At 38.6% G+C, this 19,088-nt stretch overlaps 1 protein-coding gene across 1 annotated transcript in view; it reads right to left on the bottom strand.

Annotated features, from left to right (window-relative positions):
• Window positions 1-19,088, bottom strand: part of CCDC171 (coiled-coil domain containing 171) — a 399,166-nt gene that overhangs the window by 357,534 nt on the left and 22,544 nt on the right. Inside the window, exons 4-6 of the mRNA XM_030920340.1 lie at window positions 15,634-15,808; window positions 2,883-3,073; window positions 496-627 (exon numbers count right to left, since the gene is read on the bottom strand). Coding sequence (XP_030776200.1) covers window positions 496-627; window positions 2,883-3,073; window positions 15,634-15,808 — 498 coding nt within the window. The remainder of the gene's footprint in view (window positions 1-495; window positions 628-2,882; window positions 3,074-15,633; window positions 15,809-19,088) is intronic.

Below are 19,088 nucleotides of genomic sequence, written 5' to 3'. Positions count from 1 at the left end.
TCTGCTCATGTATAAAGGGGATTAGATGTAATCAGGAATTTTCAAATTGGACTACAGAAGCCTCAGGGATTCTGCATGTTTCAGGGATGGAGGAATGCAGGATAATTAAGAATTTGTACTTCTTAAAAAGAGTTCAAAAATTACTACATTATATGATTTGTAAGGATTCTTTAACATCCAGAATGCTATTACTCTGTTTCTTTATCCTATTCAAAACAGCTATTAGTCTCACATTTTAAATTGGAAAAATAAAATACCAAATATATATACATCCTTCTTAAAAATCACATAATGTATGCAATGGAAATCACTGTGGTATCTGTTGGTAATAGTTGCCCTATTGTCATATAACAGCAAATGAAACATGGCCTTCCAGAATCAAAACTAGAAATTATTTTCCCTTTGAGCAAGTCAATTATCCCACTAATGTCATTTTGAATATCATCAGCATTAAAAATATATATTTAAGGAACTGAATTATTATTTTTAAAATACCTGTACTATAAATTGTAATTCTCTTCTTTCTGCTTCCCATTGTTCTTCTTGTAATCTAAACTCCTCCAATGCTGTCTCCCTGATATGAGACTCCATCTCATTCTTCTCCTGTTGATGTTTTTCCAATGCTTCCTTTATATAAATAAAATTTTGCTTTACTAATTTGCTTTACTATTAGATCAATAAAAGTTATCTTTCTTTCTTCATTGCCAGTTTAAATGTACAAAGAGGCTCTCCTTACCTATAGATGTTAAAACTCATCATAATTCATGTTAAAATCATTAATAAAACTATAATTTGATCATCAGAATGTAGATCTGAGTAAGAAACTATGGTTATTTAAACAACAGGTTATACCTTGTTTATATAAGCATGTATTTACCTATTACCTATATATAAGTATACATAAGCAACAGGCTATATATACCTGTTTATATAAGCATATATTTTTCTGAAAAATGTAACTTCAGAGGTTTGAACAAAATATCAATATATGATATCATATGATAGATATAAACAAAGTAAATTCCATTTAATATGGAAATATCTACCTGTGATCAAAATGTCTGGATGATCCCTGATAATTTATATATAAATTTGACACAGGACAATGTATTTCCAAAAGGGAAAAAGGGGCGAAGAAAAGAATTTTGTGCAATAAATTAGGATAAGGAAACTCTAGAATGTTAAAAATGCGAAAAGCAAAAAACAAAAAATTTAAGTACGGGCTGTAATTTCTAGTTCTATAGATAAACAATACTTGAAAAAAAGCATTTCCTTTTGGGTTTTCCAAGATGTACTACATTTGCAAGATCTAATTTGGTTCAATATCCTGAAAATATAAAATGCAATTTGCTGAGAAGCCCAATTTTCTAACTACAGGGTTTAAAATCAAGTTTCCATTAACAGAAAAAAAAGTCTACGGTTTACATGCATGAGAAAGAAAGTCTCTCATGTCCATATAATGGTAGCAGGGATCTGTCTAACAAATATTACCCTCCTAACTTACAGAAAGCTTTCATAAAGAGCCTTGAGGGGAGTCACTCAAATTCAACTCCAAACTGTCCCACGGGTCTCTGTGCAGATTAGTTTAAAGCCAATAGCCTAAAATCAAAGCACAGTTCTCCTAAGTAGCTAATTGAGATCAGATCAAAATCTTCTACCTTGAGGTGCAAGCTGATTGGCTGAAGAAATGCTGCCACCATCACCCTCCTCTCCACGTAACTCCAAAACATGGTATGTGGGGAAGGTTATACAGGCCCATCCAAGGACTTGTAATATCAGCTACCACCGAAACCTCCCCCATTCACACACTAATGAAGCCCTTCTGCATGTCAGCCAGTGTTCCAGGGTCTAGCAATACAGTAGTAAACAAAAGAGACAAACTATGACCACTGATGTGGAAGAAATCAAAAGTAAGTTTGTTGACAATGACAACATCTGGGAACGACTGTGCGAAAACTTTTACAGTTTGTAAATGCTTTTGTATAATTCACTTTTAGTAAAGACACATTTCTAGAATTCAAAAAAGCCATTTACACCAATGGTAAAGGTAGAACATTTTTATCACAGTTTTTTTTTTCTTTGTTTTGTTTTGTTTTGTTTTTTTGGGGGAGACAGGGTCTCACTATATTGCTCAGGCTGGAGTACAGTGGCTATTCATAGGCCCAATCATGGTACACTCTGGCCTCAAATTCCTGGCCTCAAGTGATCCTCCCACCTCAACCTCCCTACTAGCTGGAACTACAGGCATGTACCACCATACCTGGGTTTGTCATGTAATTTTTTTTTCATTTAAACTGTTACTTCAAAAAAAATGGCAAATATAGACAACTCAAAATCTACCTTTTAAGTCACTGGCAACTTCAACCTTATACCACTTTTACTTTAGGGAGTAAAAAGCGAACAAAAAAATGAGGGAATAAATAGCTCACAATTTTAGTAAAAGTTAAATATGTTACATATCATGTCTATACAGAACATGCTCTATATAGATAATGAAGCTCATAAAAACATACAAATATTTTCTATATTTATTGTATATTCAGACCAAAATCCAGTGCCCATGTTTCTAAAATTTCAAATTTTCATGTGGCTAGACAAAAAGCTGTAGATTCTTACCTTCTTACAATATGCCCATATAAGTGCTTTGTTGGCTTTTAACATTTGATTAGTGACCACAAACCGTTTTTCACCCCAAAAAGTATACCTATTAATATACTAAGAAAGCGATCAGCAAAAACGCCCCTAAAAAAGAAAAAATGGGAGGGAGAAAGGAAGGAGGAAGGAAAAAGGAAGGAAGGAAATCCAGTATAACTTCAAGTAATGTACAACACATCTCGGTGAATATTACATATCGGAAAATTCCTTTATAAAAACTATTTTACCTGTAGAGTTTTCTCTAGTCTGCTTTTTTCTTTCATAAGTAAATCATATTCTCGATTGCAATTTTGGATCATATTGTCTCTTTCCTCCAAATCATGTTCAAACCTTCTGCATTCTTCTTTCCATTTTTGCTGAGAAGTCTGAAATGCTTCCTCAATTTCATTTGTCTTTGCTTGAAGTTCTGAATTTTGTGCTATTAAGAACAGAATAACAGGTACATTTACAACCATGAATTAAATAAGAAGGAGCCCCAAAACCTAGGCATTGGAGTTGACATCATTTACAGCATGATCTTAGGATAAAACAATTAACCTTTCCATTACAGTAAACTCTTGAAAACCTTTCCAGTCCAGTAAACTCCTGAAAAGTTCACAGTCTCTAAACCAATCTATTCTACAATTTTTCAATCTCTTCTTCCCCATCAGACAATGATGATTTTGCTATGAAATAGTGTGACATATTTCTGATGGCATATCCAAGTTTAGGTGCACTTCTGGCACCGGCTGCAACTCTATTGGTTTTTGTCCTATTCAAGAAAACAAACCAGCTGAGTGTGGTGGGGCACACCTGTAATCCCAGCTATTCTGAAGGCTGAGGTGGGAGGATCACTTGAGCCTAGGAGTTGGGAGACCTCCTCTCAGATTTTTTTTTTTTTTTTTTTGACATGGAGTCTCGCTATGTTGCCCAGGCTGGAGTGCAGTGGCCGGATCTCAGCTCACTGCAAGCTCCGCCTCCCAGGTTTACGCCATTCTCCTGCCTCAGCCTCCTGAGTAGCTGGGACTACAGACGCCCACCACCTCGCCCGGCTAGTTTTTTGTATTTTTTAGTAGAGACGGGGTTTCACCGGGTTAGCCAGGATGGTCTCGATCTCCTGACCTTGTGATCCGCCCATCTCGGCCTCCCAAAGTGCTGGGATTACAGGCTTGAGCCACCGTGCCCGGCCCTCCTCTCAGATTTTTTAAAAGAAAAGAAAGAAAAAGGAGAAGAAGAAAGAAAAATCAGTTTTTAAGACTGCAATATATAGGGCAAGTTTTTAAAAACAGTAGATTACAAATTTTGATATTTGACTACTGACAACAAACTAGTTATGGCACATCTTACACAAGTGTCACAAAGCTGAGGCTGGAAACCACTGCCCCAGCCCTTAGAACTGTAGCTATTTACTTTGCCAGATTTAGGTGCAACTCACCTCTTACCCTATTACCTCAACTATAACCAACATCTATCAACACACTACCACTGCTGCTCTGTTTCAGCACCTAGAAAAGAAGGAAATGCTTCCAGGTCTGGCTCTATCACCTGCCACCTGATTAAACCTCTGTGATTCTCTGAGTCTCACTAGGAATAAGAATGTCCCTAGTTAAGTTTTTGTGAAGATAAAATGATGAAATGTTTATAAAAACGTAGCCACAGCTACATTAGCAGTAGTATTTCTAAATTATATTTACTTGCATTATGAGTGAATCATATATTCAAAACATTCAAAATACAAAGGTATAAAAGGTGCAAAAGGAAATACATTAAAAATCCCCTGCCCATTCAGCTGCCATCTCCAGAAGACATTCTTCCATGGTCTCTCATCCAGCATTGCAGGAAAGTAGTTTGAGGCCATTTTGACTCCTGATCCTTTGCATTTGACCTCTTTTTCTTTTCTCTTGAAAGCTTTAGAATCTTCTCTTTGTCTTTATTTTTCTGAAATTTCTTAAAGCTATGCCTACAGTAGGTCTACTTCTTTCCATATGGTAAATATTCGATAGGTTCTTTCAATCTGGCAATTCATATCCTTTAGTTCTGAGATGTTATCTTGAGTAATTTCAATGATGATTTATCATACATTTTTGTTTTCTCTCTTACCTCTTTCACTATTCCCTATTATTCAAATTGGTTCTCAAATTTTTTCATCTCTTCTCTCCTATTTTTCTACCTCTGTCTTTTTAATTCTAATTTCTGGGAGGTTTCTTCCATCTTCATCTTCCATTGCTTCTAGGGACATTTTTCATTTCTGCCTTCACATTTTTAATTTGTTAATTTTTTCAAGCCAAACTGTATACAACTTTATTAATTATATTTTTCACAAACAATAATGGCATTGCAGAGAGGTATTTCAGTTAACAGTATACAACTTTTAAACTCCCTCCCCTTCAAAGGACTACCAAAATCAGAAAGCCACTATAAACCCAATGAAGTCCTCATTTGATGTTCTGAACAGGGAAAGTTTAGAGTGGGGGTTGACATTTCGCATTAACATGTTGTTTAACCACTTTTCACCAGCCGACTCTGACTTTTAGGAAGTGAAATGAAAATGGCAGAATTTATCTAAAGATCTACAATCTAGAAACAGAAGCGCTGCTATTTTGAGGCATGCCATCTCAGTGGTGTCACTGGAAAGTCCAGATTGCCTGATACACTGACAACCAATTACCAGGAGTCAATCCCAAGAGATGTCTGGGCTTAAGGGAGTTAAGTCTATGTTGAAGGTGGAAGGGAGAAGAGGACATAAAAACAAATTTGTTTTTCCACACCACAAGGTGTTTGTGCCAAGGTGGCTATGTGTGTCAACATCAAGGAATCTCTCCTCCTGGGAGCCAAGAGGAAGTCTCTCAAAACTAGAAGGGAAAGGTGTTTTCCCCATATCAATCCACTTCGGAGACATTCTACTAGTAACACAAGTCCCTTCCTAAAAAAACGACGTGTTCTGTGGGGCAACAACATAGCTTTAAACAAAAAAATACAACAAAGTCTGCATTTTCATAAAACTTGGTTGAAAAATATTTCAAACTGTATAGTCACCAAAAGTACACAGTTATCAAAAATGCACACATTTCACTTGGCGTCTCCAGCACCCTGAGCTTCCTGTGCCTGGTCTGTTTTGGCATCTCCATTTCCTCCTGCAGGATTCTTCCCCTCCTTGTAAGTGTCAGCTTTTCCCTTTGGGTACCTTTTCTCCCTTCTTCGCAGGGGAAAAGAAGGCTTTTTAGGCTTGGGCTCTGGCTTTGAAGCAGCAGGTTTAGCAGACAACCTTGCAGATCTTCTCTGTAGCTTGGCTGTATCTCCTGTAGCATCCCCTTCAGACTTTCTCTTGGGCATGGTGGCGATGCCAGTAAGACGTAGCACCAGATGCAGGGATGTAATGGCGTGTGGGCTTTAGTCAGTCCGAGAGTCCTTCTTGCCCCTTCTTCACACTGCTTCCATATTTTTAATTTCTTTTCTTTTCTTTTTTTTTTTTTTTTTTTTTTTTTGAGACAGACTCTCACTCTGTCACCCAGGCTGGAGTAGAGTGGCACAATCTCAGCTCACTGCAACCTCTGCCACCCAGATTCAAGCGATTCTCCCGCCTCAGTCTCCCAAGTAGCTGGGATTACAGGCACTTGCCATCGTGCCCAGCTAATTCTGTCTCTATTTTTAGTAGAGACAGGGTTTTACCATGCCGGTCAGGCTGGTCTTGAACTCTTGATCTCGTGATCCACCCACCTCAGCCACCCAAAATGCTGGGATTACAGGCGTGAGCCACTGCGCCTGGCCTCATATTTTTAATTTCTAAGAGCTTTCATTTTTTATAACATCTGGTTCTTACTTCATAGATGAAATACATTCTTTTTATTTTTTTTTTTTTTTTTGAGGCGGAGTCTCGCTCTGTCGCCCGGACTGGAGTGCAGTGGCCAGATCTCAGCTCACTGCAAGCTCCGCCTCCCGGGTTTATGCCATTCTCCTGCCTCAGCCTCCCGAGTAGCTGGGACTACAGGCGCCCGCCACCTCGCCCGGCTAGTTTTTGTATTTTTAGTAGAGACGGGGTTTCACCGTGTTAGCCAGGATGGTCTCGATCTCCTGACCTCGTGATCCGCCCGTCTCGGCCTCCCAAAGTACTGGGATTACAGGCTTGAGCCACCGCGCCCGGCCGATGAAATACATTCTTTCAGCTCTGAAGAAATTAATGCTACTTGTTTTAAATGTTCTCCCTGCAGAGCCTCTGTTTCTTCTCTCCATTTTAGAGGGTTTCCTCATATATCTGATAACTTGGTCGTCTACTCTCATTAAAAGTGAGAAACTATAAATGTAGTACAGTTTATACATTAATATACCCACCACCTAGAATCTGAGCTTCAATGTAGAAGTTAACAACTTTAGCCTTCACTGGAGAAGGATCTGGATGGCTCATTTATTGGGAAACCTTCAACATCAGTCTCATTAGGTTTTTCCTCCTGGTTTTGTATTAGTCCGTTTTTTTTGCAAAGACATACCCTAGAGTAGGCAATTTATAAAAGAAAGAGGTTTATTGGACCTGCAGTTTCATGTGGCTGGGGAGGCCTCACAATCATGGCAGAAGGCAAGGAGAAGCAAGTCATATCTTATGTGCATGGCAGCAGGCAAAAAGAGAGCTTGTGTAGAGAAACACCCATTTTTAAAACCATCAGATCTCGTGAGACCCACATCACAAGAACAGCATGGGAAAGACCCGCCCTGATGATTCAATCATCTCTCACTGGGTCCCTCCCATAACACATGGGAATTATAAGAGCTACAAGATGAGATTTGGGAGGGGACACACAGCCAAACCATATCAGCTTGGTCAGGTGATACACAGAAGAGTCCTCCAACATCTGGCATAGAGTGTAGAAATGCAGGTGTTAGCTTTTGGGGAAGTCAATATACAAAGGAAATTGGGGGCTGAGCATGGTGGCTCATACGTGTAATCCCAGCACTTTGGGAGGCCAAGGTGGGAGGATTGCTTGTGGCCAAGGGTTTGACACCAGCCTGGTCAACATGGCAAGACCCAGTCTCTAACAAAAAAAAAAATTTTTAATTAGTCAAGTGTGGTGGCAAACACCTATAGTCCTAGCTACTCAGGAGGCTGAGGTGGGAGGATGGCTTAAGCCCAGGAGTTCAAGGCTGCACTGAGCTATGATCACACCACTGCCCTCCAGCCTGGGCAACAAAGTGAGACTCTATCTCTAAAAAATAATAATAAATTAATTAATTAAAGGGAAGCTGGAAGGAATGGCTCCTCAATATTCAGCATTCAGAATCTTTCTGGTTTTGCCAGTCAAAAGACTCTCTATTTTGCCATCTCCAGGGATTAAACCTCTTGATTTCCACTAGTAATTCTTAAGTAATCCCAGAATAGCATGCTCTTGGAAGGAAATCTAAGGACCCATCTGCCTCTCAAACGGCTTTCATCTAAACCTCCTTATTTTCCTCACTACTGCTACTCCCATACATAATTCCAATGGTATCTGGTGCTTTCAGTTTATAAGCCTTTTGACTAAGAATTTCTCTTTCACCTTTCCCCACTCTGGACTTAGGATTTTAATGTCTCTCTAACTCAGTTATTCCTCATCCATTCGCTTTCCAGCTTCCAAAATTTTGTCCCTTGTCACACCCCCTACTCTCTCCATTGCTATGGGATTATCTCATAACTGCATTAGGTCTTTTACACTACCCTCAACACTTCATTACAAAAATTTTTAAAACAGAGAAAGTTGAAAGCATTGTGCAGTGAACATCCATATATCCACAACCTGGACTCTAGGATTGTTAACATTTTGCCTTATTTGCTTTATCAGATATTCATCCATCCATCAATGCTTGCATTCATTTATCCACCCATCAGTCCATCATATATTTTATGCATTTCAAAGCAAGTTGCAAACATCAGTACATTTCACTCCTAATTAGTTCAGCATGTATATCATTAATTAGAATTTAGTATAGTTTTATTTTTTACAGATAAAATTTACATGTAGCAAAATGCACAAATCTTTAGTGTACCCTTCAAGGAGTTTTTTGTTTTGCTTTTTTGAGACAGGGTCTCACTGTGTCACCCAGGCTAGAGTGCGGTGGTGCGCTTTCAGCTCACTGCAACCTCTGTCTCCTGGGCTCAAGTGATCCTTCTGCTTCAGCCTCCTAAGTAGCTGGGATTACAGGCGTGCACCACCATGCTCGGCTAGTTTTTGTTTTTAGCAGAGACGAGGTTTCACTATGTTGACCAGGATGGTCCTGAACTCCTGGGTTCAAGCGATCCACCTGCCTCCACCTCCCAAAGTGCTGGGATTACAGGTGTGAGCCACCGCACCAGGCCAATGTTCAGAGATTTTATGAATAAATACATTCATGTAACCCAAACACCTATCAAAATACAGAGCATTTCCTTCAACCCAAAAAGTACCCTCATACTCTTTCCCAGTCAAATCCACTGCCAACTCACCCCGCAGAGGCAATCACTGTTTAGATTCTTTTTCTCACCAACGATTAGTTTTTCCTATCCTAGAACTTTATATTAATGGAACCATACAGGATATCCTGTTGAGTGTAAAGTTTCTCTCACTAAGCATAATGTTGTGGAGATTCATTCACGTTATGCATACGTTAGTGGTTGGTTCCTTCTTATTGCAGAGCAGTATTTCATTATATAACACAAATTGTTTCTTCATTCTCTTGTTAATGAGTATCTTTTTCCCCAACTTTGGAGTACCATGAATGGAGTTGCTATGAAATTCTTTTACAAGTCTTTTTTGGACTAATATTTTTCTCTCTCATGGAGAAATAATAAAGAGTGAAATTGCTGGCTCATAAGATAAATGCATGTTTATTTTAAAAGAAATGCCAGGTTTTTTTCCAAAGTGGTTGTATCATTTTACACTCCCATTAACAAAAAGTATGAGTCCCTGTTGCTCTATATCCTCACCAACATTTGGTATCGACAATCTTTTCAATTAGAGCCATCTGATAGGTGTTTAATAACATCCACTATGGTTTTCATTTGCATTTCCCTGACAATAAGTGAGGTTAGGCATTTTTCATGTGATTAATACTCATCTCTCTATCTGACTCTGTAGAATGTCTGTTGAAATTGTTTTACTCTGAGCAAGTAACTTCCCATCTTTCCAGGACTTCACTTTCCTCATAGTTAAACCAAAGTCATGAACTTTCATATCTAGTGCCTTCCAACTCTTGCATTCCTAAATTCCAGGTAGTGGTGTAACTATTATTAAACACCAAAGGTAATTACTGGGGCTCAGAACACAATACCTCCAATTATGGTGCCTTGGTATGCTGAATATTTTTCACCTGCAGAAGACAAGAGGGCCTCAGAAGGAAGGTTACTCTGACTTCCTGTCTTCTACCCTTCTTTCTCCCCAAAGCAAGACATAAAATCTAGAAAGGTCGCCTCTCTGACCAACTATCTCTGAAAGTAGGTCATGGGGCCCTCATGTGATCTATCACCTGAAAGAAAGAAACGCTACTGAACAAAGAGGCTTGCTGGGTTTCCCACTCAGTTTATTACATTAGATCATATCCTTTTGTCCACTCATATTTCTCCACAACTATCCACTTCTTTCATCAGACTTAGCAAAAAAATAGTTTTCCCTGGTTCTTTACATCTTCATTTCTGGAGGCTCCCACGTCATCTAAAACTTTATTAAATGAATGTGTTATGCTTTTCTCTTGTTAACCTGTGTTTTGTTATAAGGTTGTCAGTTGTAAATCTTGCATGGGTGAGTAAAAGATACTACTTTTTCTTCTCTACATAATCAAAAATGTTTCTGACTAATGTCAATAACCCCAGACAGCTGAACAAAACTAAGGATCTTAACAGTTACAATAATTATACCTTAACATTTCTTTAGCCCCACGAAGTTAACAAAGCACTTTCTTTTTTTCTTTTTTAATTAAGGACAATTTTTTTCACATTTTATTTTTTATTTCAATAGTTTAGGGGAACAGACGGTGTTCGGTTGCAGGGAAAAGTTCATTAGTAGTGATTTCTGAGATTCTGGTGCACTCATCACCCAAGCAGTGTACGCTGCAACCAATGTGTAGTCTTTTATCCCTCACCCTCATCCCGTCCTTTCCCCAGAGTCCCCAAAGTCCATTATATCATTCTTATGCCTTTGCATCCTCAGTGTAAAATTTAGTTCTGGGAATTTAAGTTCTGGGATACATGTGCAGAATGTGCAGGTTTGTTACATAGGTATACATGTGCCATGGTGGTTTACTGCACCCATCAACCCATCATCTACATTAAGTATTTCCCCTAATGCTATACCTCCCCCACCCCCTGCCAGGCCCCGGTGTGTGATGTTTCCCTCCCTGTGTCCATGTGTTCTCCTTGTTCAACTCCCACTTATGAGTGAGAACATGCAGTGTTTGATTTTCTGTTCCTGCGTCAGTTTGTGGAGAATGATGGTTTCCAGCTTCATCCATGTCCCTGCAAAGGACACGAACTCATCCTTTTTTATGGCTGTGCAGAATTCCATGGTGTATATGTGCCATATTTTCTTTATCCAATCTATCATTGATGGCCATTTGGGTTGGTTCCAAGTCTTTGCTACTGTGAACAGTGCCACAATAAACATATGTGTGCATGTGTCTTTATAAAAGAATTATTTATAACCCTTTGGGTATATACCCAGTAATGGGATTCCTGGGTCAAATGGTATTTCGATTTCTAGATCCTTGAGGAATCGCCACACTGTCTTCCACAATGGTTGAACTAATTTACACTCCCACCAACAGTGTAAAAGCATTCCTATTTCTCTACATCCTCTCCAGCAGCTGATGTTTCCGGACATTTTAATGATCACTATTCTAACTGGCATGAGATGGTAACTCACTGTGGTTTTGATTTGCATTTCTCTAACGACCAGTGATGATGAGCATTTTTTCATATGTTTGTTGGTTGCATAAATGTCTTCTTTTGAGAAGTGTCTGTTCATATCCTTTGCCCACTTTTTGAGGGATTGCTTTTTTCTTGTAAATTTGTTTAAGTTCTTTGTAGATTCTGATATTAGTCCTTTGTCAGATGGATAGATTGCAAAAGTTTTCTCCCATTCTGTAGGTCCCCTGTTCACTCTGATGATAGTTTCTTTTGCTGTGTAGAAGCTCTTTAATTAGATCCCATTTGTCTATTTTGGCTTTTGTTCCCATTGCTTTTGGTGTTTTAGTCATGAAGTCTTTGCCCATGCCTATGTCCTGAATGCTTTTGCCTAGGTTTTCTGCTAGGGTTTTTATGGTTTTAGGTCTTACGTTTAAGTCTTTAATCTATCTTGAGTTAATTTTTGTATAAGGTGTAAGGAAGGGATCCAGTTTCAGCTTTCTACATATGGCTACTCAGTTTTCCCAACACCATTTATTAAATAGGGAATCCTTTCCCCATTGCTTGCTTTTGTCAGGTTTGTGAAAGATCAGATGGTTGTAGATGTGTGGTGTTATTTCTGAGGCCTCTGTTCTGTTTCATTGGTCTATATCTCCGTTTTGGTACCAGTACCATGCTGTTTTGGTTACTATATCCTTGTAGTATAGTTTGAAGTCAAGTAGCGTGATGTCTCCAGCTTTGTTCTTTTTGCTTAGGATTGTCTTGGCTATGTGGGCTCTTTTTGGCTCCATATGAAATTTAAAGTAGTTTTTTCCAATCCTGTGAAGGAAGCCAATGGTAGCTTGATGGAGCCAGCATTGAATCTTTAGATTACTTTGGGCAGTATGGCCATTTTCACAATATTGATTCTTCCTATCCATGAGCATAGAATGTTTTTCCATTTGTTTGTGTCCTCTCTTATTTCCTTGAGCAGTGGTTTGTAGTTCTCCTTGAAGAGGTCCTTCACATCCCTTGTAAGTTGGATTTCTAGGTATTTTATTTTCTTTGTAGAAATTGTGAATGGGAGTTCACTCATGATTTGGCTCTCTGTTTGTCTGTTATTGGTGTATAGGTATACTTGTGATTTCTGCACATTGATTTTGTATCCTGAGACTTTGCTGAAGTTGCTTATCAGCTTAAGGAGATTTTGGGCTGAGATGATGGGGTTTTCTAAATATACAATCACGTCATCTGCAAACAGAGACAATTTGACTTCCTCTTTTCCTATTTGAACACCCTTTATTTCTTTCTCTTGCCTGATTCCCCTGGCCAGAACTTCCAATACTATGTTGAGTAAGAGTGGTGAGAGAGGGCATCCTTGTCTTGTCCTGGTTTTCAAAGGGAATGCTTCCAGTTTTAGTTCTTTAAGGAATCTCCATACTGTTGTACTAGTGATTGTACTAGTTTACATTTCCACCAGCAGTGTAAGAAGAGTGTTCCCTTTTTACCACACCCATGCAACATCTGTTATTTTTTTACTTTTAAATTATGGTCATTCTTGCAAGAGTAACGTGGTATCTCATTGCGGTTTTGATTTGCATGTCCCTGATAGTGATATTGAACACTTTTTCGTATGTTTTTTGGCCATTTGTATATCTTCTTTTGAGAATTGTCTCGACATGTCCTTTGCCCACTTTTTGATGGGATTATTTGTTTTTCTCTTGCTGATTTGAGTTCCTTGTAGATTCTGGATATTACTCCTTTGTCAAACGCATAGTTTGTGAATATTTTCTCCCAGTCTGTGGGTTGTCTGTTTACTCTGCTGACTATTCTTTTGCTGTGAAAAAGCTTTTTAGTTTAATTAGTTTTTCAGTTTAATTTCAGTTTAAAGATCTATTTACCTTTGTTTTTGATGCATTTGCTTTTGGGATCTTGGTCGTGAACTCTTTGCCAAAGCCAATGTCTAGAATAGTTTTTTCAATGTTATCTTCTAGAATTTTTATGGTTTCAGGACTTAGATTTAAGTCTTTGATCTTGAATTGATTTTTTTTTTAATATACTTTATGTTCTAGGGTACATGTGCACAACATGCAGGTTTGTTACAATGTATACATGTGCCATGTTGGTGTGCTGTACATTAGGTATATCTCCTAATGCTATCCCTCCCCTCTACCCCACCCCACAACAGGACCCGGTGTGTGATGTTCCCCTTCCTGTGTCCAAGTGATCTCATTGTTCAATTCCCACCTATGAGTGAGAACATGCGGTGTTTGGTTTTCTGTTCTTGCGATAGTTTGCTGAGAATGACGGTTTCTAGCTGCATCCATGTCCCTACAAAGGACATGAACTCATCCTTTTTTATGGCTGCATAGTGTTCCATGGTGTATATGTGCCACATTTTCTTAATCCAGTCTGTCATTAATGGACATTAGAGTTGGTTCCAAGTCTTTGCTATTGTGAATAGTGCTGCAATAAACATACGTGTGCATGTGTCTTTATAGCAGCATGATTTATAATCCTTTGGGTATATATCCAGTAATGGGATGGCTGGGTCAAATGGTATTTCTAGTTCTAGATCCTTGAGGAATCGCCACACTGTCTTCCACAATGGTTGAAATAGTTTACAGTCCCACCAACAGTGTAAAAGTGTTCCTATTTCTCCACATCCTCTCTAGCACCTGTTGTTTCCTGACTTTTTAATGATTGCCATTCTGACTGGTGTGAGATGGTATCTCATTGTGGTTTTGATTTGCATTTCTCTGATGGCAATTTTTATGGTTTCAGGACTTAGATTTAAGTCTTTGATCTTGAATTGATTTTCATATAAGGTGAGAGATAAGGATCCAGCTTCACTCTTCTACATGTGGCTTGCCAACTATCCCAGCACTACTGGCTGAATAGGGTGTCCTTTCCCCACTCAATGTTTTTATTTGGTTTGTCAAAGATCAGTTGACTGTAAGTATTTGTCTTTATTTCTGGGTACTCTACCCTGTTCCATTGGTCTATATGCCTACTTTTATACCAGTACCATGCTGTTTCAGTAACTATAGCCTTGTAGTACAGTTTAAAAGTCAAGCAATGTGATGCCTCCAGATTTGTTCTTTTTGCTTATGTGGGCTCTTTTTGTTCCATAACAAAGCACTTTCATTTTCTCATTTCATCCTTAAAACAACCTACGTTCAAGTATCTGTCAGTAAGTGGCAGAAGCAGGACCTAAATCTAAATCAGAATTCAGTGTTCTCTTAATTAAAACCTGCTGTGTACAAGAATGTTCAGAGCAACATTATTCTTAATAATCAAAAATTGGACACTACTCAAATGCCCATCAATAATAAATGGATAAATATAAGTGGGGAGTGTTTACATAATATAATACTATACATCAACACAAAGCTCTCATACAATATGCATGAATTTCAAAAACATAATGTTGGAAGAAAGAAACCAGAAACAAAATAATATATACTTTATTATTCCATTTATATGAAGTACAAAAAACTGGCAAAATTAATCTACACTATTAAAAACCAGTATAGTAGTTATCCATGTAGAAGGGCTTTTGATCATTTTCTGTTCCATGATCTGAGTGCTTGTTATAAGTGATATAGGTATCTAGGCACATTTATTTTTATATATTACATGTAAATAGAAAGTCTTTATTTAAGTCCAAGGGCTATGTAACAGACAGCTTTTGAAGATTAAATCCAGTGCCTTTTTTCTTTTCCAGGCACCACACTCTAGCCCAGTGGTTTCTAAACCTGGCAAAATCAATGAGAGAGGCAGTGCTTCTTGAACATATAGATTCTCAAGCTAGAGATCTGGACTCAGATTATATGTGATGAGGAGCCTGGAATACATGTTTAAGACAAACAAACAAAAATCCCTTTGTGATTCTGTTGATTATTCATGGAAGAAGTGCTTCTAAAAAGTGACTAATAGAATTTTGAACTCCTTTTTCCATATATGCACAGCATAAAAATATTAATGTAAAGTAGATAAATGTTCACAAAATTGCCAGAAGACTTTTTATATGTACCCAGCTAAGTCTGTACATCAAAAGTCAGTCAATGAATCAAAACCTTACCTCTGACCCTATATGGGATGTACACACAACAGTGAGGAGTAATATACAACAATCAGGTTACAACCCTAAACATGGGAAGAAATAGAAACAGTCTTACCACAGAGCTTTTCTTGGATCCTATGTGCCTCGGCTAATCTTTCTTCAGCAGCCCATCTTCCAAGACCAGCTTCCTTTCTAGCAACAGCTAGGTCATACTCCAGACTTTGTCGCAATGCTTCTCCCTTTTCAACCTCGCACCGTAGCTTGGCAATCTGGCTCTCATAGCTTGCCAGCTAAAAACAGATTCCTGATATCAACATGTGTCCAAAGATTATGAGAGCATACACTCAAACATTTAAGTTTCTTAGAGAAACTTGTTTCCATAATATATACAAGGCAAAAATTCATAAATTTATATGTTCTGAATCACTGGAAAGGAAGCACTATCTTACAAAATGACACTCATTATGTTTTTTACTTTAGGGAATCCACTAGAGGAAAAAAAAAAAAGTCTTATAAGAACTTTTTATAAAATTAAAGATAAATTACATGTTTTAATCAGAAATAATCACACCTTGGCCAGGCATGGTGGCTCACTCCTGTAATCCCAGCATTTTGGGAGGCCAAGGAAAGAGGATCACTTAAGTCCAGAAGTTCAAGACCAGCCAGGGCCACATGGGGAGACTCTGTCTCTATAATAATAATAATACAAAAATTAATCAGGCACGGTGGTATGCGCCTGTAGTCCCAGCTACTTAGGAGGCTGAGATGGAAGGATTGCTTGAGCTTGGGAGGCAGAGGTTGCAGTGAGCAGAGACCACGCCACTGCACTCCATCCTGAAGGACAGAGCAAGACTGTCTCAAAAAGAAAAGAAAAGAAAATATCCATACCTAAAAAAAAAAAATGCATGATACATACTAAGCACTTAAAAATTCATTATTTCCTTTCCTCCTTCTATTCCCTAAATGAAACCAATAAATAAATCGCATCAAAGTAGTTTAATATTGTATGTATTATTTCTCTTGATTATGATATCACTGATCATAAAGTAATAAAAGTGCCAAATTTCCAGGGATTTAAATGAACGAGTATCGAATTTGTGATCCTTCTGAAGTAGCATGACAGAAAGTCAGAGACAACTGGCTTCTCAATAGGCTTGATCAATGAGAGGCACATGTGGAGTGATTGACGGCAGGAGAAGTGAAAATGCCAAGATACTTCTGCCTTTCTAGATCTACCTCGAGTAGTTATCCCTCTCTTGTCTGTGGCTGCAAATCCTGATGGACAATCCCTCCCTCCATGGGCCTTGCTTTGTCCAGTTCTAGCTCTAATCAACCTTGGGAATAGAAGCAGTTCTTAATGTTGTTGGGTTGTCTTAATCTCCTCTAGTTGTCTTTTCCACTTTTCTCGTACCTGTGTAACCAATACCCACTACTAATGTCCCTTTGTTGTAAGACTTAGAAAGGTTTCTGTTTTCCTAACTGAATACCCAGTAATACTGCTCTTGGTATCAGAAATTGTCTCAAGATGGGTTTATAACATTGAGTGTCTAACATATTTAAGTGTGAACACAGTGAAAGCCTCTTTGCAGGTAGAAATGGGATTCCAGTGATCTACAGCATACAGTGGGATCACAGTTCTTTAAATTATGGTGTGCAGTTGTTTAGGATGAAGTGCCAGTTGAAAACAAGCCTTTGGAAAATGAAGTAATGAATGCACTTAACTATGATGCCAGTATTGATTTACTGTAAGACCTGAGGGGTAGAAAGGCTAAATCTCACTATACTAGAGAATTTACAAAAACAAAATGATAATCTCAGAGCTTTAGAATCTCAGTTCAAGATAGTCAGAAAACCAGAGCTTTTATGGTGACTTTAAAATAATTGCTTATTTAGTATAGACCCAGGGCAGATAAGGTTATGAAGAAACCTGAAAATCTAATTATGGGAAATGCAAAATTACAAGTTCAATGAAGAGTTTCACCAAGTTTCTACTGTTAAGATGGTATCAGCTGGATATTAAGCAGGAAGAACATAGGATGAGGACTTTCAGAATTGAACAAACCTAAAAACTATGAACTCTCAAATCCCCCCTGAACATTCCTTGCCAAAAAAAAGGAGCCTCTCCTCTCTGACTGAGGTAACCAGTTTTTCCTTGCTGAAAGATTTAGTAACGACCACACCTGAAGCAGCTGCCTTGCAGGAGCATGTGCAAGATCCACCTACATTGCTCTGTTCACCACAGATTGACTGAGATCTCAGTATGCCACAGAAGGAAAAATGCAGTCTGCTCCAGGAGGAAATAGCTTATATAGCAGAAGAACTGAAAGCTCTTGCTAATCTAGTTTTCACAGGAACTTGGAGAACATGTACAAGATCGATTTCGTAAGTTAACTCTAACAGTTCTGCTTGGATGGTTGACTGAAAATTGAATTCAACATCGGCCTACAATCATTTCATAAGGTCAAAATACCACTACTTTCCTGGCATAATACAGACTTAAAAACATGGGAGTGGTTTTGTGCAAACTAAGCCTCCCCTTTCCTGGACTACATCCTATTCGAGGGCACAAAGTACATTACTTAAAATTAAAATGCTGGCCAGGTGCGGTAGATGGCTCCTGCAATCCCAGCACTTTGAGAGGCTGATAAGAGAGGGTTGCTTGAAGATAGGAGTTTGAGACCAACCTGAGCAACAGAGCAAGACCCCATGTCTACAAATAATAATAATAATAAATTAGCCAGCCGTGATGGCAAACAGCTATAGTCCTAGTTACTCGGGAGGCTGCAGCATAAAATCACCGGAGCCCAGGAGTTCCAGGCTGTAGGGAGCTATGATCACATCACTGCATGCAATCCTGGCAACAAAGCAAGACCCTGTCTCTAAAAGATTTAAAACAACAAATATACATACATGTATACATACACACACACACACACACACACACACACTAACTGAAATATGATACATGATATGCAGCTATAATTTTTTTTTTTTGAGACAGAGTCTTGCTCTGTCACCCAAGCTGGAGTGCAGTGACATGATCTCGGCTCACTGCAACCTCTGCCTCCCAGGGTCAAGTGATTCTCCCACCTCAGCCACCCAAGTAGCTGGGAGCATAGGCGTGCACCACCACGCCCAGCTAATTTTTGTATTTTTAGTAGAGACAGGATTTCGCCATGTTGGCCAGGCTGGTCTCGAACTCCTGACTTCAAGTGATTCGCCCACCTCAGCCTCCTCAAGCACTGGGATTACAGGCGTGAGCCATGGCACCCATCCTATAGCTGTAATTTCTAAAATGTGGTATGCATCTGTGATTTCTATTGATGATACTCAAAAGTATTGCTAACACTACTATGACTTGTTAAAAGGAGGACTGGCTGGGTCAAGCCCTTCAGAACTGAAGGAAATGCTTAATATCAGTTAGAGGTTAATAAAAATAAAATTATAAGCTTTCCCCATCTAAGTTTACAGATTCCCTGATTTCTCTTTTTGAGGACTCCAGCTTAAGAATCCCTGCTCTTAAAGAGTACTGGCTGGGTCAGACAGTATCTTCAGGCCATAAAGCCTACT

Source organism: Rhinopithecus roxellana, chromosome 16 (genome assembly GCF_007565055.1).
Source record: "Rhinopithecus roxellana isolate Shanxi Qingling chromosome 16, ASM756505v1, whole genome shotgun sequence".
Lineage (NCBI taxonomy): Eukaryota > Metazoa > Chordata > Mammalia > Primates > Cercopithecidae > Rhinopithecus > Rhinopithecus roxellana.
Note: the sequence above shows the minus strand (reverse complement) of the source record. Positions and strands in the feature narration are given on the sequence as shown.